This window comes from Sceloporus occidentalis, unplaced genomic scaffold (genome assembly GCF_023333645.1).
Source record: "Sceloporus occidentalis isolate IW3139 unplaced genomic scaffold, rSceOcc1.0.p SCAF_5, whole genome shotgun sequence".
NCBI classification, from domain to species: Eukaryota; Metazoa; Chordata; class Lepidosauria; order Squamata; family Phrynosomatidae; genus Sceloporus; species Sceloporus occidentalis.
This window is the reverse complement of record NW_028316985.1, coordinates 81632264-81653145: the sequence shown is the minus strand read 5'-3', so window position 1 is coordinate 81653145 and position 20882 is coordinate 81632264. Positions and strand designations below refer to the sequence as shown.

General features: G+C 40.8%; 1 protein-coding gene across 4 annotated transcripts; it reads left to right on the top strand.

The window, feature by feature from the left end:
• The first annotated feature begins 4482 nt into the window (after positions 1-4482).
• LOC149312381 (E3 ubiquitin-protein ligase Hakai) lies at positions 4483-20633 on the top strand. Of its 4 annotated transcripts, none has more exons than XM_089524511.1 (6): positions 4483-4536; positions 14283-14411; positions 15337-15437; positions 16105-16188; positions 17150-17223; positions 18531-20633. In XM_089524511.1, the coding sequence occupies exons 1-6, from the start codon at positions 4515-4517 to the stop codon at positions 19570-19572; spliced, it is 1452 nt and encodes a 483-aa protein (XP_089380637.1). In that variant the 5' UTR covers positions 4483-4514; the 3' UTR covers positions 19573-20633. The 4 variants fall into 4 exon arrangements, with proteins under 4 accessions (XP_089380637.1, XP_089380634.1, XP_089380635.1 ...); XM_089524508.1 differs by having other exon boundaries at positions 14283-14447; XM_089524509.1 differs by lacking the exon at positions 4483-4536 and adding an exon at positions 8523-8611 and having other exon boundaries at positions 14283-14447.
• The last annotated feature ends 249 nt before the right edge of the window (positions 20634-20882 follow it).

Here is a 20882-nt window from a genome sequence, read left to right as displayed (position 1 = left end):
GACTGATGGCCACAGGCTTTGCACTGCCAGGAAAGTCTGGCCGTGAATTCAGAATGCTCTTTGGGCATGGCAGAATGCTGTACAAAAATCTGAACTTAATTTTTTGTATCTATGAAAAGCAAAACAATACAATCAAAGGACTGCAATAAAGCTGGCATTAGGTAGGATCACCTTCCTGATAAAGCAAATTGGGAGTTACCATTAGGAGACATAAAACAGTCATTTATGTTGTGCAGGACAGAATAAGTCTGTCCCCAAGAATCAATGAAAAATCATTGTTACAACCGGACCTATGAAAATACACGAAACAGTGATTAGACGTCGCCCAAGATTCATTTCCAAATTCACACAACCTGGTTCTCAAGCATTCTCTAAAAATAGTAAGGAAACAGGCTCTTCTAAGTTTTATCCATTTCCTCCTCTGCATTATCATTCCAGGAACATCATGTTAATCAAATATTCTTGATAAAATAATTCAGTTTTCCCAGTATGGTTTTGAAAATATTTTGGTTTTCATTATACCAATGGCAGACAACAATATATTGGTTTTCCAGTCTATCAACTCAATTAAATCATTGTACTTTTCAGGAATCTTTTCTGGATCAGATCTTGTAACTGACAACGTGTTTCTTTTTATCGGCTGTGGACTTAACACCTCATCTGGTAAAAAGTCTCTGTTTCTTCTTGTTTCACTGGACCAGATTCTTTGAGTGCGTTGAGCAATCTTTATATCTTTTTCTGTAGACTGTAACGCGCCCCTTATTGAAGCCATCAAGTTCTCTAGAGAGTTCATCACGATCTCTGGTTTTTCTTTCTCTAGTGAATCTCTTTTTCCAGTTGGTTGATGGCTTTTGGGGTCCCACCAACGATTGTCTGTTGTTTGGTCATCACCAGTATGCTTGACAGCGAAGTTGATAGATGTGAGCATGTCTTGTATAGATATGTCTACCCCTGCTAGCTTTATTTTTTCTGGTTTTTCACAATCCTTTTGAACTAGTTCAATCTTTCGGGTTATTATTATTATAGGCAACTTGTCGAAAGTATAATTTTGTGTTGCTTTGACTTTGTCAGGATGTTTTTTCTTTAACTTTGTGTCCTTTTTTTTCCTTGTCGTTTAATCTCTGTTTTTCCTTTTTGTCAGTGACCCTTAGGCGGGGTACAGACCGCCGCTTTGCGGCGGTCTGCCGCCGCCGCCAGAAGGTCCGCGGGGGAGCCGGAGCCTTCAGACGGCCCGACTCCCGCGCGGACCGAAAAAAGAAGCTCCAAAATGGAGCTTCTTTTTGCGTCGCGTTTGCGACGTAGCGAGGCGCCAGGGGCGCGCTCGCTACGTCAGCAGCGGCGCGACGCGTCTGGACGCTGTGCGTCCGATACGTAAAGATGGCGGCGCCCATGTAGAAGGGGCGCCGCCATCTTGTACGGACGGAGTCCGTACTAGGCCATGGGGCGTCTAAAAGAGACGCCCCTTTTTTAAAATGGGACGTCCGGAGGACGTCCCAAATGGCAATGTAGAAAGCCCCTTAGACTTTAGCTTGAGAAGTTTAAAGTAGATAGAGTTATAATTTGTTGTTACATGGCAAACCTTTGTTTTCCACCTTTTTGTCTGTTTACTGGCTCTCTGGTAATTTTTCAAAAGCATCTGAATTTTTTTGTCTTTAACACTTTGTTTATTCTCTATTTTGGCAATCTTTGTGTATAGATCTTTAGTTCTTAATGTTATGTTATCAAGCTCATTCTGACCTTTATTAAATTTCTGATGCAGAATCTTATTTTTTTGTTTTAATGCATATAGTTGTTTTTGTATCTCTCTATTTTCTTGCATTAAAACTTCTTTTTCTCTCTCTCCTGTTGAATATATTTTTCATTTGCATCATTTAGCAAACCCTGAAGGCTGGTAGTATCTTCTTTATATCCATGTAGGATTTCATTAGCACTAGTTGAGTAAAGTTTCATCAGAAATTTTATCTTCTAACTCTGAAATAGTCTTTTCTTTCTTATCTAACCTTGTTCCCAGAGAAACAATCTTTTCTGTTTTCCTTTCCATGAGGCTTTGTAATGTCTGGTTTTCTGACTCCAACTCATTTATTTTTCTTTGAAGTGTATTGGCTACTTCGTCCTGTCTCTTAGATCTCTCTTCATCACCTAACTTATGGTACTTTTTAAATAGCTGCATGTGTCGGTTTAAATCATTCCCAATAAGACAATCTATTGGGATTGAATTGTATATTGCAAATTTCCATTGCAATTCATGACCTCGGAAGGAGATATTTAAATTGGCATTTGGTACTGGAAATTCAGGGCCTCCTAAACCCTTTAAAATCATTTTTTTCTTCTGGGCACAAATCTTGAGGTTGTATTAAGTGTGATTTAACTATACACACTTCAGCCCCTGAGTCACAAAAACCCCACACTCAGGTCTTATTTATTTATATCAATTCTCTGTGTTCATCTGTATCTAACTCTAGAGGTAAATTGGTTACAAATTAACAAGGTCTCGGAGAAGGAACCCTTTCAGCGTCATTTCCTGTTCCAACTGACGTTTGTGTGGCAACTGCCGCCTCATTTTGTTTTCTGTGGCAACATTCCTGTATTGCTGGCCCAATCGATCTCACACAATAAGCTGATTTTATATTTGATTTTGACTCTTCTTTATATATATTTAGACAACTGTATCTGAGGTGACCAAGTTTTCCACATTCATAACCTTTTTTTGGATTGAGTTTTGACTGTTCTTTAAACCAACTGTTATTTTTATCGACTTCAGGGTCATATTCTCTCGTCGCACCCCTTTTTCTCTCAGTTTCAGGTGTTTTCTCTGGCTGCCAAGGTTGAAAGTTTTCACCATTGTTATTCCTCTCTTTTGAGGTATGCCAAATTTTGGGGTTTCTTTTTTCATTTTCTGGAGGTTTTCCCTCTGTCCTTGCCATTTTTCTATCATCCTCTCTGATTAAGGCCAATGTATCTATTATCTTGGCCACTTCAGCTATGGTTTTAGGCTGTCGGTCCTGAACCAACCACCTATATTTCTGGGGAATGACGTTATAAAACTGTTCCAAGCCTATCAGACTTTGTAACTCGTCCTCTGTTGTTATTTTAGACCCCTCAATCCAACTTTTTAACAAATAATCCTATCTGCATCCCATCAGTGTATACGTTTCATCACCTTTTCTTTTAATCGCACGAAATTCTCTTTTGTGGTGCTCTGGAGTTAGTCCAAATCTCTGTTTTACCATATCCTTAAACAGATTGTAATTTTGGGCCTCATCGGGCCTCATTTCTGCATAAATTTCTGTCAGACCACCATTAATTTGTGACCTCACATAGCTCATCCTTTCTTCTTTTTGTATGTTTAATTCTTCACAAGTTCTCTCAAAGTTGGTAAAGAAGGACTCAATATTGTCCCCTTTATAATATCGTGGAAACCATTTTGTGTCAATTTGAGGTATTCTGTTTACCTCAGCCATCATCTGTGATTGAGGGATTTTCTGTTCTAAACTCCTCATCTGAAGCTGATGATCCATTTCTTTCTCTCTTAAAAACCTCTCATTTTCTCGTTCTTTTATTTTGGCCATTTCAATTTCTTTTTCAAGTCTGGCCATTTCAATTTCTTTTCCTCTTTCAATTTCTTTTTCCCTACAAAGTCTCTGGCCATTTATCCTGGCCATTTTAATCTCTCTCTATCTATTTTGAGTCTGGCCATTTCAAGTTTTCCAAATTGCAACACTCTCTTGAAGTTCAGAAATTACTGTCTCAACACTATCCACCATTTCTTCTCCAACTTCCTCCTCCACCATTTCTGGCTCTGTTGGAGGTTTAACTTTGTAAGGAGGAATTGTTGATAGTATTTCCTTACAGTTACCTCAAACTTTTACCTCAGGAAATAACTCTTATTTTACTATGTCTCAACTGAGTCAAAAGAGTCCACTTTGATTTAAAGTCAGACTGGTGATTCCCTACATTACCATGAATTTTTACCTCGGGAATCACATTTATTTAACTGGGTCTCAACTATGCATAGAGGCTCCACAAGCCTCTCAAATCAGATTGGTGATTCCTTACATTTACCACTGACGTTTACCTCAGGAATCACAAAGTGTGCTTTTTCTTGTTGTACTAGTCTCTTACCAATACCCAATATGTTTACCTCAGAGACTAGTCTAATCTAGGGTTGTCAGTTTTCAAGTGATCTCCTACAAATTACCCTTTTTGTTTTTACCTCAGAGATCACTCTTCTGAACCTAACACCTAGATTTTAAACTGTAGGTTTTCCTTTCTTTCAGTTTAAACCTACTATCAGGTATCTGGTATTTCCACTCAGACCCCCTAACTTCAGCACACCTCCAGCTACCGGATTTTTCGTATCCCGGCGCTACACACCAAATTATGTGACAAACAACCTTTCTATGGTGGCAGGCGCCTGGGACTTTTGTTATCCCACTGCTGCCCCCAATTTATGTGACACCTCTTTAATATGGCCCACCCCTTGCTGTGTCCAAAGTTTTGGTAACGTAGGTTAAATGTACAACACACAGGCCAAGGGTATGTTTAAAACAGCAACAAAGATTTATTTTAACATAGAATTGTAAAATATAACTTGGATTTGTAACTGTTGACTTGCTTCGTTGTTAAAATACAGGTGTGTCTCAAGTCTCTTTTGTAGACTCTCAAGACCTATACTGTCCCCCCCCCCCCCCCCGGGACCAACAGACCCTTTCGTGGTCTGTAACGAACCTCTGCACCCCTAAAATACTGTTCCCTCAGGAACCCCTGGAACTCAGTCCTCTCCTGGACCCTACTGTTCCCTAACTAAACGCCAGTTTCATCCCTCAGGATTCCAAACCCTAACTGACCAAACCAACTGCCAAACAGAACCTTCAAACTCCTCAGCCAGCACCTGATTGGCTTAGGGCCTCTGGTTTCTGACTGGCTGGTTTGTGAGTCAGTTCATCACAACTGTATACTCAAAACATTCTAATTACTCAGGAGGAAATAACTAAATATTGTCAAACAAATCAGTTTATGAGATGAAAGTGAAATGCCAGTTCAGATGGGAGGATGTTTACAGGGCTTTGAGACATGAGGAGCTTCTGCTGCAAGAAGAAACACAATGGACAGGGAAAGTAACTTCAGAAGTGGAACAAAAATGGCATCAACTTACTACATTCATTTTATGAAGTTTGTGTTATTGTGAAGAGTATGGATTTGCACATTAGCATACACTTAGGACATGCTTGCTGTTGTTAACTGCCTTTGGGGTGACACCAACTCATGCTGACCCTGTGGATGAGACATCTCCAAGACTCCCTATCCCCTATTGCTCTGCTTAGGTCCTGTAAATTCATAGCTGTGACTTCACTCCTAATTGAGACCACAAGGACCATCCAGTCCAACCCCATGCCATGCAGGAATACTCAATCAAAGTGCCCCAACAGGTGGTCATCAAGCTGCTGTTTAAAAACCTCCGAAGAAGGAGGCTCCATCACTGTCTGAGGCAGCTAACAGCTCTTACCATCAGGATGTATTCCCTAATATTTAGGGGGTGGGGGGGACACATATTTTTGAGTATCTTAATTTGTCACCCTCTTTTATTCTGGATAGCACTAAATGCAATGGGATCACTTTTTTAAAGTATTAAATACCATCCAAATGCCCCACTCCCATAGACAGGACTTTTTACAGAACTAAATGAAGGTAATAATATATCCGGGATAGGAAAAAGGGAGACAGAGTTACAGTTATTTGGTATTCCTTTATTGAATTTATTGTTACAGGCTGAGTGTCCCTTATCCAAAAATCCGAAATGCTCCAAAATCCAAAACGTTTTGAGTGCCAAAATGACATCACAATTTTTATAGTTCAATGGATACAAAGTTTGTTTCATGGACAAAATTATTAAAAATATTGTTTAAAATTACCTTCAGACTATGGGTATCTATATGAAATATACATGGATTTCATGTTTGAACTTGGGTCTCATCTCCAAGATATCTCATTATGTATACACAAATATTCCAAAATCCAAAGCACTTGTGGCCTCATACATTTTGGATAAGGGATACTCAAGCTGTATATGCTGTCAACCTAAACAAAAAGTACTATCAGTCAAGCAACACAGACAATGTAAAGTTAAGCTCTACCCAAGTATCTCTTTAGTTGTTTGTTTTAAAAAAGAAAAAAAAAACCCAAAATGTCTGCTCTTTTACTTTGTGAACACATCATATAAGAAAACATCACTAAGGGTACATTTATATTTCTAAGAAAAAACAAATAGCAATGGTCATAACCAAAGTTGCTGCAGTCAAGAGAATCGGGCTCTTGTGTGAATACTCTCTCTGCAACTGCATTGCAGAAATAACCCAGTTTAACACCACTTTAACTGCCATGGCTCAATGGTATGGAATTCTGGGAACAATAGTTGTGGCACTAGAGCTCTCTGACAGAGAAGCCTAAATGCCTCACAAAACTACTGTTCCCAGAATTCCATACCATTGAGCTATGGCAGTTAAAGTGGTGTCAAACCGGATTATTTCTGCAGTGCGGATGCAGCCTGGGTGGCCTTTACTTCAAAGCAGATACATATGTGCATATCCATACTAAAATATTTACAAGGTCAGTTCACAACCAAGCTGGTTTAACAATTCCTTTTGCTGAATTAGTCTATCGTACCTCCCTGAAGTATGCACAGAGATAAATGGGGCTGTTGGGAAATGTCACTTACTTTGAATATCTAACCATAGGGGCACATATTTTCACAATGTGCCCAGACTGAAACAGATCGATTGGACTTTGTAGTGGACCTTGTGGGATTTCTCTTGACGGACGTGACATGCAAACGTTTTCGGACCACATCTGGAAAACAAAGAATAGGAGGTAACATTTTTTTAAAATCCCACATCTCCATGCATTATTTTTATTAGGACTTTCTAGGTAATGGACAGAACAGACCCAGACAAGCTTAGGACATGGCTTTCTTCTTTCTTTTGAAAACCTTGAGTCAGCTTCAGTATTGGAGATCTTACAGTGTGCTTTCTCCACAGCACTGAAAGAGTGTTCAGTGTCTGTATCAATGTGTGCACCTCTACCCTTGGTCCTTATTTGTCTTCTTCGTTTGTTTGAGAGCCCCAAACAATGCTAAACCAGTAGCTTTAGCATTGCTCAGCCTCTCCTGCCACACTGCAGAAATAATCCAGTTTGGCACTGCTTTGACTCTTTCTTTGGCTCAAGGCTATGGAATTCTGGGAGTTGGAGTTTGTTTTGTGTGTTTGTGCATGTGTGTATATGTATATGTATATATGTGTTGTGTGTATATATTATGTGTGTATATGTGTCTGTCTGTGTGTGTGTATATATATATATATGTGTGTGTTTGTGCATATGTGTGTGTGTGTATATATATATGTATATGTGTCTATCTGTGTGTGTGTGTGTGTGTGTATATATATATATATATATATCTGTGTGTTTGCATGTGTGTGTATATATATGTATATATTACATGTGTATGTGTCTGTGTCTGTACGTGTGTGTTTGTGCATGTGTATGTGTGTGTGTATATATATATATGTGTGTGTGTGTGTGTGTGTGTGTATTATGTATGTGTGTGTGTATAGTCAATTAATGCAATTAGCCTGGGTGCCTAGAAGAAGACAGAAACAACAATATGAGATTCCTCCAAGAGATCCAACCACCTTGACTTCTGAAGAGGGACCAAGACAATCTGACAAGAATTTTGCTTCGGAACACTGCCAGTATCCCACTCGACATTGGAAATCATTACAGGGCAAAACTAGGTCAATTTGGGGTCGGAAGTGTGCCGTCAGGGATGTGGTATGGTGACTCTACACTTTTCCGATCTCTACACAGGAGCGACCTTTTCCTTTCCCCGGTTGAAGCCCTACTTCCTGCGCAACAGCTGCCATGTAGACTTAAGAAGAAAGAGAATTCGCCCGTTTCGTGACTTCCGGGTTCATTTTTGAGGCCATTGAGAGGGCTGTAGAGTGGTCCCCAAACTGTGCCCTTTAAGAGATTTTGGACTCCAGCTCCCAGAAGCCTCAGCCACGTTTGGCCAATAGTGAGGGATTCTGGGAGCTGAAGTCCAAAAGCCCTTAAAGCTCCCAGAATCCCAAGCCAACATGGCCGAGGCTTCTGGGATCTGGAGGCAGTCAACAACAGCAACAACCAACATAAGATAATTTAAAACAACAACAACAACAACCAGGAGCTATATATTTGTACCTTATTAAACATAATACATATTAACACATCTTAACACCCAGAAGAATAAAATACATATTAAAATAACATTGGGGAACCATCATGTAATGTATGGAAACGCTTCCCTGAACGGCATTGTCTTTAACTGAGGCCCCATCCACACTGCATTGAGCCAGGGCGGTGTCAACCCGGGTTAAATCCGCAGTGTGGGGGAAGGGGTAAAATAAATTGTGCGAGGAAACCCGCCGTATCCCTGTGCGGAACGCTGGCGTTATGAGTCTGTTGCGTTTGGCTCTATGCTGACGGCCCTAGCGCGTTCCTTCCGCTTCCGGCCGCCCTGTCTCAGAGCGGCGACTTCCTCTCTCTTAGAGTGCTGGACGCGGAGCCATGGACCACAATGGTGAGCCTGAGGGGGGAGGGGGCGGCTGTTCCACTCTCCCTCCCCTTCTCTTGCCCCCCCCCGCGATGCCTGAGCCTGAATTGGGCCGAAGGGGGCCTCCTCCGCTTGAAAAGGGCGCGCGCAAGCCCCGCCCCTCTCCTCTCGGCCTCTTTCGCGCTCTCTCTCTCCCCTCTTTCCCTTCCAAAGCCCCGCCAGTGACGTCACTCGGCTGCACCGTAGAAGCACCAGCTGTCACTCTAATCCCGTGGAATTCTGGGATTCGTAGTTTGGGTCGAGGCGCCCGCCCTCTTAGGGCAGAGGAGGCTCCACACTTTGTAAAACTACACGTCCCAGGGTTTCATAGGCAACACTGAAAGAGGGTGCACACTGAAGAAAATAACCCAGTTTGACACCGTTTCAAGACTGCCATGGCTCACTGCCTTTGGGATTTGTAGCTTTTGGAAGAAGGCTGAAGTAAAACTACACGTCCCAGGATTTCATAGCATAGAGAGGCAACACTGAAAGAGGGTTCACACTGCAGAACATAACCCAGTTTGACACCACTTTGAGGCTGCCATGGCTCACTGCCTTTGGGATTTGTAGTTTTGGGAGAAGGCTGAAGTACACGCCCCAGGATTTTATGGGATGGAGTGGTAACACTTAAAAGGGTTGACAGTGCAGAAATAAAGCTAGTTTGACACCACTTTGAAACTGCCATGGCTCACTGCCATTGGATTTGTAGTTTTGAGGGAAAGGCTCAAGTAAAACTACACGTCCCAAGATTTCATGGATGGGGTGCCACAGCACTGAAAGAGGGTGTGCTGTAGAAATAAGCTAGTTTGACACTGCTTTGAGACAGCTATGGCTTACTGCCATGGGATTCATAGTTTTGGGAGAAGGCAGGGAAGGCTCAAGTAAAACTACACGTCCCAGGATTTCATAGGCAACACTGAAAGAGGGTGCACTGTGGAAATAACCTAGTTTGACACCTCTTTAAGACTGCCATGGCTCACTGCCTTTGGGATTCGTAGTTTTGAGAGAAGGCTGAAGTAAAACTACATGCCCCAGGATTTTATAGGATGGAGAGGCAACACTGAAAGGGCACACACCGCAGAAATAACCTAGTTTGACACTGCTTTAAAACTGCCATGGCTCACTGACATGGGACTTGTAGTTTTGGGAGAAGGCAGAGAAGGCTCAAGTAAAACTACACGTCCCAGGAGTCTATAGGATGGAGCGACAACATTTACAGGGTGCATCAGTGTTACAGGAGTGGTTTTTTGGTGCTCTGAGGCCGTGTTCTGGAAGAGTTTGTTCCTGATGCTTAGCCAGCATCTGAGGCTGGCATCTTCAGAGAACGAAACGCCAGGAACAAACGCTTCTTGAACGTGGCCTCAGAGCCTGGAATACACACAAAAAACTATGGATGCTGGCAGTGAAAGCCTTCACCTCAGAAATAATGGAGGTTGACACCACTTTTACCTGCCACGGCTCCATCCTGAGGAACCCTGGGAGGCGTAGGTGTGGGAAACATTTGCACACTTTGGCAGAGAAGGCTCAAGCCCTTTAAAAAGCCCCACAAATCACAGGATTCCCTAGGATGGAGCCACTGTTGTTGCGTGCCTTCATGTTGTTTCTGACTCATGGCCATATCACAGGGTTTTCTTGGCAAGATTGGCCCAGAAGAGGTTTGTCATTGCCTTCCCCTGAGGCTGAGAGAGTGTGACTTGCCCAGGGTCAGCCAGTGGGATTTGTGGCTCAGTGGGGATTTGAGGTGTGCTGCTGGAAAAGAGTGTCGAGGATCCCACGCAGGGCTAAAAAGACACATCATGAGAAGACACGAATCATTAGAAAAGACGGTAGTGCTAGGAAAGACACACACCTCCATGCCAGCATTCTCTGAAGATGTCAGCCACAGACGCAGGCAAAACGTCAGGAATAAAGTCTTCTTTTGGGCCACATAGCCCAAAAACCCCACCCAAAACTTGTTTCGGACTTATGACAACTTTAAAGTGAACCAACCCTAGGGTTTGCTTGGGAGGTTTGCACAGAGGGAATTTTCCTTGGCCTTCTCCTGAGGCTGAGAGCATGAGACTTGCCCAAGGTCACCCAGTGGGTTTCTATGGCCAAGCATGGATTTGAACTCTGGTCTCCAGAGCCTTAGTCCAATGCTCAAACCACTACACCATGCTGGCTCTTGTGAGGGATAATAGCGGGACTTAAAATGAATGCGGTACTATCAACCATCACCCCTCAAATAGGCCAGACATTAAGCTTGAAAATGACAGATTTGCAGTTTTTGAATATGATATTAAAGGCATTATAATAAGATCATCATCTCAGTGCTCCAAATAGACAGGTGTCTAGTTTGATGTCTGGTGTGAGACCTACTAAAAGGCCTTTTGCCTTGAGTAGCCTCAAGGCAAAAGGCCTTTTAGTAGCTCTCACTCCAGATTGTTGTGATGCTTGTGTCTGTTGAGCCCAGAGCACACTGCAGAATCAATCCAGTTTGAGACCCCTTTAACTGGATTGTTAATCATTGTGGGTTTTATTTGCTGACTTCATTGTAATTTTATTTTTATGGGATAATTGTATGTGAAGACAACTTGGTTATAAGGAAGCACATAAATGTTAGTACATAAAATAAAGTTCCTCCTTGTAATAGTAAACTGGAACATGTGTGGTTCTTCAAATTTCCCCACAGATAGCATAGTCAGTTCTATTACTCTAGAATTTGTTGTGCAAAACTGGAATTGGTAGTACTGGAATTGATAGATCAGAAGCATACAGAGGGGCAGCATACAGATTGGTGACTAGGGGGCAAGTCCCATTTACATTAGCAGGCTTGCTTATAAGCCAGAGGGGGTTTCCCTTTGCAGTCTTCTTGAGGCTGAGAGAATGGGACTTGCCAAAGGTTACCAGGGGGTTTCATGGCTGCGTGGGGATTCGAATCCTGGTCTCCAGTGTCAGTCCAGCACTGAAACCACTATGCCACGCTGGCTCTCTGTTTACTCCATTAGGTATCTAGAAATACTAGTCAAATAAAAAAAAACCTCTTAATTTTTTTATGGATGTAATTTTTGGTTGCTGTAAGTTCATTACACTGAAAAATGTGACCGATTTCTCTTTTTCTGTTTACTGCATTTGAGAAATAGCCTTATTTACGATTTATTAACTTAGCTTGGACTCCTTGCATTCTTACTGATTCTTTCGTTTTCTACGGTTCTTTCTTTCTTTCTGTCTCTGTCAAAAGATCAGATTCAATTTGGGGATTTTTTTGCCTTTGCTTTCCCTCTGTGTTTTATACACACATGCAGATTTCCTAGGTACAACTTGAGTCTCCCTTATCTGGAATTCTGCAATCGTAAATGCTTGAAATCACTCACCTGGGTGGCTGAGACAGTAACAGCTTTGCTTTCTGATGGGTCAGTGTACAAACTTAGTTTCATGCACAACATTATTAAAAACATTGTGTACAAAATTATCTTCAGGCTGTGCATATAAGCTCTATATGAAATATAAACACATTTCAAATTTAGACTTAGGTTCCATCTACAAGAATCAGGAATTGGTGGAGAGGGAAGTATTAGAATATAAGCTGTTCTGCATTTTAACTTTGGAATGATGAAAGCTTTCGAAACAGGAAGAATTAGGAACGCTGATTCATCTTTTGTCATTCTATATTTGATGCTGATATAGTCTAAAGGCACCAGATCCCTTCTGGTCTTTCAAGCTAAGCAGGATCCGCTTTGTTTAGTACGTGGATGAGAAATTGCCAACAAGTACCAGATGCTGGAGGTTATATTTCAAAGGAAAGACCTGGCAAAACCACATCTGCATAAGAAAACCCTATGAAATTCCTGGGGTTGCCATAAGTTGACAGATGACATGAAGGCACATGGACACACATGCACACCCAATGCTGTACAGAACTACGTTGTCTAAAAGACTTGTGTCAGTTCAAAACATTTACAGCCTAAATACCTCAGATGTGTAATAATGAAGGCAGAGGGCAGATGGCAGACAAGACCAGAGTGAGCTGGTCTGAATAAGAGCAGATGCACAAGTGTACTTCTGCTATATCTCATTTGGGAAGGAATATAAAGGATTAAGCCAAAGGTCACAGGAGTGTCAAAGAGTATCACAGTTGAGGCAAATTTAAGGAAAGCTGGAGAAAGAAAAATAACATAGCAACTTTGTTTTAATAACATTTTTGAAGACTAATAACCTAAAATGAATTGTTCTGCTGGACTGTATATATTAATAAATGACTGTAGGTTTTATTCCTGTCTTAGTTGTTTGCTTGTTGCATGTTTCCTGTTATCTGTTTCTCCTGCCTTCCAAAAATGTGCATCCAAAATATATAATGAATGTGTTATAAACTATAAATTTGTGAAATATGCACCATGGTGGAAAGAGTTTGAAGAATTGGCTAGTATAGCTATGGACAATATGTGGCTGTCTATATTGTCAGATTCTCATTACTTCTCAGCATTGGCTATTCTAGTTAGGGCATCTGTGCTCCCAACAACATCTGGAGGAGCACACGTTTCTCATATCTGGATAAACTATTCACTTAACACAGCTATCTTTAAAACCTTAAATTTGCTATTTCTCTATTTGTGATTCACTTTCATTTTTTGTTTTAATTTTTCAACTGAGCCAACCACAGTGGTCCAATATAAAATAGATAAAGAGAATCATTCATTAAATTATTGCAGCAACGCTTACATAACATTATTAAAAGCTACCCTTCATTATAATTTTTACAAAGTAACTATCATTATTTTAAAATGAGAGTTGATTTGGGTTTTTAAATCATTCCTATCAGTCATCTTGTTTGTTTATGCAATTAAATTAATACTTTGGAAGTCCTGGCCAATACCTGACCATTTTTTTTATTTCTTGAAAGCCCACTGTCAACTTTGTCCCACTGTCTATGGGTTCTGTCCCCAAACCTTTGTGATTGTGACCGTGTTTATTTATAGTAGCATTGAATAGTGGAATACTTAAAAGGTCTGTAGGAAAGAAAGTGGAATATAAGCTGGCCTTAACTTACAAAAATGTCCTCTTGTATGAAAAAGGCATGTCTTTTCAAACATGTATCCACTTATAGTTTGAAGTGATGCAACCCAGGAATGATTCAGAGACTTAGTCAAGGGGGGGGGGGGTCCGTGGGGTCTGGACCCCCCCCTTCTGCCACACCCAAGCCCCATTATAATGGTGTCACTTAGTCTGGACCCCCCCTTCCCAAAATCCTGGCTACGTCCTTGAATGATTCATGATTAATTTTGTACAAACAGTACCTTATTTTGCTATGCTGCACAGGTAATGAATATTGTTGCTTGGCTACTGTGGTTCCTAATACCTAAGGTAATATTATAGCACAGTTTGGTTGTTCCAATTGTACTTATTCTTATTTTGAAAAGTCAGGGGGATAGTAATGCCTGTGACTTTTACTTATGGCTGACATAGGAACATACCATCCAGGGGAGATCCTAGACCTCATGTATGTATGATTGATTGTTTGTTTATCAGACTTTTACTTTAGGAACCTGACAATCTGTGCTTCCCTGTCAGTGTAAGGATCTGATGTGGGCAGGATCTGATTTTGCATGGGGTCAAACACTGTCTAGCACTAGGATTAAAAAAAAAAAACTGAAATATTATTTCTGTTTGCATTCTTACACAGACAATGATTTGCAAGGTACAAATAGTACTGGAACGTTGGGTGGTCTTGATGTTCGCCGACGTATCCCTATAAAGCTTATCTCCAAACAGACCAACAAGGCTAAACCTACACCACCTCGTCCTGCAAGAGGTATGACTAGGGGACCATCAAAGCCTGGAGAAGAAGGTAAAGGGCTTTGAAAAACAGAATAGCCGAGTTCCAAAAGGCTGTTTTTGTTTTAGTTTGCAGAATTGCTGGGATGCAGGAAAGCCCAGTTTGTACAAAGTGGTTTTTAAAAAATGTTCTCTTCTACTTAATTGATTTTAACCTGTTATTAGCGTGATTATATCTCTGGTCTCATGTAATGTTGTGACAGCAAGCCCTATAGATTTTAATTTTGCATGCTTCCCATGATAGGACAAGGACATTATATGTCAATATGAGCCATGTTGTAGTGTTGTTGTTTTGTGCTTTTAAGTCATTTCTGACTTATGGTGGCCCTAAGGTGAACCTATCATGGGGGTTTCTTGGCAAGGTTTGCTCAAAGGGGTTGCTTTTGCCTTCCTCTGAGGCTGAGAGAGAGTGCAACTTGCCCAGGGTCACCCAGTGGGCTTCCGTGGTTGACCAGGGATTTGAATCCTGGTCTCCAGAGTCATAGTGTAATGCTTAAATCACTACACGATGCTAGCTCTCCACAACGTCACTGCTAAGATTGACCTATGATGTTCATCAAGGCATGGTGGGAATTATATTGAAGGATATAAAGTACATATTTTTAGGATATTAGATTTTATTACCACAGCCAACATGATGCAGATTATTTTACACTAGAAGATACAGAGTTAAGTTGCTGTGAAAATTGGATGAACACTTTTATTGGCCAAGAACAACCAAGCTAATGTTTTAGGAAATGAAGAGTATTGTGAATTCAAATATATGTTTATGTATCTGTTTTGGACATCTTATTTTTATGCATTTAAATTGTAACATTTTGAATGAACCTGTAGAATATAACTGTGGCTTATTACATTTTGCTAATACTAAAAATTTCATTTGGGTTTTTGTTCTTCTACAGATGAATTTGACTACAATGAAGAAGAGCGGTATGACTGCAAAGGTGGTGAAGTGTTTAGTAATCAAAGGCGATTCCTTGGACACCTCTTCTGGGACTTCAAGGTGCACTAATAGAGTTCATGGTCCTGGTGGTTTTATTACATACACGCTTAATTTAAAATTATAAAGGAAATAAGAATACTATTTGAATAGGAGTGATATTTTGTTTTCTTAGAATAGATACAATATAGTGGATAATGTTTTGGCCGGTTACACACCGGCACTTGGGACGTCCGCAGGACGTCCCATTTTAAAAAAGGGGCGTCTCTTCTAGACGCCCCTGGGTCTAATACGGACTCTGTCCATACAATATGGCGCCAGCTGTTCCACACGGCCGGCGCCATCTTTACGTATCGGACGCATAGCGTCCAAACGTGTCGCGGCGCCTATGACGTCGCGAATGCGCCAGCGGCGCCTCACGACGTCATAGAGGCGCCGCAAGAAGGAGCTCCATTTTGGAGCTCCTTTTTTGCTCCGCGCAGGAGCCGCACGGTGTGGCTGCTACGGCTCCCGCACGGAGCAAGCGGCGGCGGCGGCAGACCGCCTCAAAGCGGCGGTCTATAACCCGCCCCCGTTACTAAAGAAATGTTGGGTAGTACTTTTAGTACTGTTCACAGATTTTGATTGTTCGGAAAAACGTACCCAGACATGTTGTAGATCTCTGTATAAATTGTTTGTAGTTTTGTGTTGACAATAGGCTTTTAAAATTTGGTGATTGCTGTCTTGATAGATAAATTTGCTTGGAGAGAAGGATGATACCCCAGTACATTTCTGTGACAAGTGTGGGCTACCCATCAAAATGTATGGACGCATGGTAAGTAAGACCATAACGTTCAACCTATGTGACAGATATAGTCTTCTCTTCCCAGTATAATGAAACGTAATATCACCTTGTTGCTATATCATGCTATCTGTGTGACTTAAAAGACAACATGCCAAGGGACTTTGATTTTTCTTCTGTAGACTTTTAGTTAAGGGTGACCCACTGACCTATTCAGATTCTTAGTCTGGTCTTACTGTATAAAGTCCTTGTGGTGTTGCAAACTTTGGGTATTAATTGTTTCGAACAAGAAAATGTAGAATTGTAGGCAATGCCCTTATCATGTACATATTTACAACATAGCACAGTTCTCTACTTCCATTTTATTTTTAGAACCATGGTATGGATGGTTTAGCTGAGAGAGAGAGTTACTGAGTCAAGTCATTTTAGAGGGCAAAGTCATGACCTGTACCTTAGTTTGCTTGTGTTTTGGATTTTTCTGTGTCCACTGCCAAATTAATAAAGATTTGTTCTCAGCTCCAGTGACTTTTAGCCTTCTTTGAGAACTGGGGTGTTCAATGAATTAGTAGTACTCTACACCTGATTTTAACCTATCAAGGCATGGAACAATTCAAGCTGTTTTCCATTCACGTATAAGGGAAGACTTCTGTAGAACCTTAAGAGTATCCAGCAGAGGAGTAAATCAGGACATGCATAAAACAAAGCATAAGATATAAATTAGTATAGGAGTTGTATGGGGAAGATTATTATAAGAGTGCTGTTTTCATTAAAATGATTTGGATTATGCTGATGGGTTGCTATTACTACTATTTGTTTTTTCTTCATCACCTCTCAATGTAGCAGTCTTTTATAGTCCTGGCATCTGAATAAGAATGCATAGCAAACAATATGTTCCATGATCTCCTATCTTAAAGAATGGGTCTTGCAGTGTGTTAATTTGTATATGCTGCTTTCTTCATTATAGTTCATTGGGTTTGTGTGTTATTGTTTTTAGATACCATGCAAACATGTTTTCTGCTATGAATGTGCTCTGTTACATGAAAAGAAGGGTGACAAGATGTGTCCAGGGTAAGTTTATTGATATATTCTTGGGGATGAGGGAATAGACTATTGCTTTTTAAAATGTTGCTTCCTCTCTAAGGACCTTATCACACATAGGTGCTATGTGTTTCCATCCCAAAAATGGTTAAAGTGGTGGCATCCTAGAAAAGCAGGCCCATTTGCTATTGGTTATCACACACAGAGCGCAACAGGGGGTTAAAAGCACATTAAAGTGGGTCCAATGCGAATTTGGCTATCAAAAGGAGACAAACAAATCCTCATTGCTTGCTAAAAATACCTTGGTATTAGACACTGTGGGTATGATGAAATGGGGATAAATTTCAATTCATATCTTTATTTATTATTATAAACATCGTCTGATATCTTGTTTTTATTTGGAGCCCAAATCTTTTAGATTGGTAATTAGCAAAGCATAAATTAATTGCACCTGAACAATTTACAGTTTTATTCAAGTGACAGATGAATTATTAAGAAATGGGGATTCATTTTGATTTTGCTTATATTTACTTGCATTCTGCTGTTAAAGTTGTGGAACAAATTGATATCTCTGTCACAAAGATTTTGACAACCATTTTATTTGGGGAAAACTATAAGAGAATGTTTGCCTAAATTTTCCTGTAGTGAAGATGATTGTTTGTTGTTTCTCCTGTGGGCATATCTTGGATAATAATTCCATTTTTAAATTGCATTCACTGTGATAAAATGATATCAGTGATACATCCGACAATAATTTATGAAAAATTCATCTTTGTTTACTCTATTGTTAAAGAATTTGAGTTACTTAAAAATTTAAATTTCTTGTGTTCTTTCTAATATAAATTTAGGATGTGAGAGAGTTTAAGAGATATTGAGTCTAAACTTAACAACATGCAGTTTCTATATGTGCAATATGGGTGGGCAGTGTGCAGCACATGCAGCACCTCCTCAAAAAAAGAGGTAAATCCCACTCTTGGAAGCCTCTAGTAAGCATTGTTCACATTTAAAACAAGGTATGCAACCCCCTGCACTTCTGGTACTGATGAAGAGTAATGGGTTTTTGAACTTGGAAGTAATATTCTGGTCTCTTGCAGGAAGGAGGCACACAAGCTACAGCAGTGTTCAGGTTGGAAAATTGGCCCCTATACCTACACCTTATGTAAAAGGTGCATCTTTATTGGAAATAGTTCATTATTTTTAACACAAAAAGACTGCAGACACTGAAAGAAGGAACATAAAATATTCCTAGATTAGATCAAGCAATTGCTTTTTGGAAATTCAGGGTTTTGTAATTATATCTGTGGGTCACATTTTTATTTCTATCCTTCCCATTCTAGCTGTAATGAGCCTGTGCAGCGAATTGAGCAGTGTATACGAGGGTCTCTCTTCATGTGTAGCATTGTGCAAGGGTGCAAGAGAACGTATTTATCCCAGAGAGACTTACAGGCTCACATCAACCACCGTCACATGAGAGCTGGCAAGCCAGTTGCACGCCCTCCTCTGGAACCTGTCCATCCACCTATCGCTCCTCCTCCTGCCGAAATCCCGGAGCGCTTCATAATGCCACCTGAGAAGCATCATCTGAGCCACATTCCACCAAAGCAACACATCATGATGCCACCTCCACCATTGCAGCATGTGCCTCATGAGCACTATAACCAGCCACATGAAGACATGCGCGCATCCCCAGCAGAGATGTCCATGGCTCCTCCTCCCCCTCGTTCAGTCAGTCAAGATACCTTTCGCATTTCGACAAGAAAACACAGCAATCTTATAACTGTCCCTATTCAAGATGATTCAAACTCTGGCACACGAGAGCCTCCTCCGCCAGCCCCAACACCTGCTCATCATCACCCTGAATACCAGGGCCAACCTGTGGTGTCCCATCCTCATCATATTATGCCACCTCAGCAACATTATGCACCACCCCCTCCCCCTCCTCCGCCAATAAGTCACCCAATGCAACATCCTCCCCAGACAGCAGGTACTCCTCATCTGGTTTATAGTCAAGCTCCACCACCTCCAATGACCTCTGCTCCACCACCAATAACCCCTCCTCCTGGACATATTATTGCCCAGCTGCCACCATATATGAATCATCCTCCTCCTGGACCACCACCCCCTCAGCATGGTGGCCCCCCTGTCAATGTAAATGCTCCCCCTCCCCATCACTATAACCCTAATGCTTTGCCAAAGTTCAATGAAGACCAAGGAACTCTCAGCCCTCCTTTCACTCAGCCGGGAGGAATGAGCCCAGGCATCTGGCCTGCTCCAAGAGGGCCCCCGCCACCACCGAGAATGCAAGGCCCACCTTCTCAAGCTCCGCTTCCTGGACCACACCACCCAGATCAAGCCAGATACAGGCCATACTATCAATGATATTAATAGTAATTTGAACTAAAGTATGACATAGGAAGCATAGCATTCTAAACAGCCACCTTTTAATGATTCTGACTGTTTTGGCGAGAGCTTTTTTGTTCGTTTGTTTGGTTTGTTTCGTTTATTTGGAAACAAACTTGTGACTCTAGAATTCCCTGGGGACTTGACTCTTAAGGTAAATTTTTAAAGCCTTGATTGTAGGACTCTTGGCATCTGATATACTGTAGTGCTAAGTGGCTTTGTAGTTGACAGCTACATTTTAACAGGTATTGTACCCATAGTCTGTTTGAACTGCCCCAGAGATGAATATTTGTAATATTTCCTGAACAACTGAACACTTATTGTACCACTTTAAAGTATTTTTGTTAAATTTGATGGTTAGCTTCATTTGTGATACTTTTTTTTTGTCAACCTGTGTATAATTAAATTTAAAATATGGTCCAAAATGTTTGCTTTTTTATTTTTTTATTTTGCATATTTATGTTTGGAATAGAATGGGGAGCAAAGTGAGAAACAGCTCACTTACTATTACAGTGTCATATCTTGGATAGATGTTTGGTCTTTTCCAAGAATGAGTGAGACAAATAGGTAAATGTTGTGAGCAATTATAATTTTTGAATTCCATACAGCTCTTTAAAATGTGCACTTAACCTGCAGTTTTATACTTATCTACCTGGAGCGAATTGTCTTCAGTGGGACCTACTCCTGAATATATATGTGTAGAATTGCCCTGTTATGGTTTGAAACAGTTTTGCTTCGCTTTTCATTGGAGAACATTGAAGTTTGCCTTATAGCAAGGACATAAAAGTAAAAGGTCTTATGTTTATTTCAAGTGAAAATACAGTCCACAGCCTTAAGGGTAATTTCAAATTGAAGTCACAGTCATGTTGGAGTCCCAGTGTTTTTTCTCATATTCACTTGTTAGGTGGTAAAGAAATCACAAGGTGGCTTTGCATCATCAGTTTCATGTGATGAGCGTTCCTTATGGAGGTTCTTCAGAAGGTTCATGAGGAAAAGGCTGCATAATATATTAAGCTTTGAACATGTACATATAAATAATATTTGTGTTTTAAAAAGTGATCTGTGTATGTAACAAATGCGTGTTTGCCACTGTGTGCATTATACAGGTATATGTCAGCTTCCACTGGACACATCTGTATGTGGCAATAAACAGTAGCAATAGCATTTACATTTCTAAAGCGCTTCATACCAAACTAAGCAGTCTCTAAGCCGTTTACAATGTGTAACCCAATTGCCCCCAAGAAGCTTTCGTTTTACCAATCTCCGAAAGGATGGAAGACTGCTTCACC

Coding starts and splice junctions, on each gene's coding strand:
- LOC149312381 (XM_089524508.1), top strand. CDS start 4,515: ATGTACAACACACAGGCCAAGG. Junction 4,537..14,282: donor GTACAACACACAGGCCAAGG/GTATGTTTAAAA, acceptor ATTCTTACACAG/ACAATGATTTGCAAGGTACA. Junction 17,224..18,530: donor GGTGACAAGATGTGTCCAGG/GTAAGTTTATTG, acceptor TTCCCATTCTAG/CTGTAATGAGCCTGTGCAGC.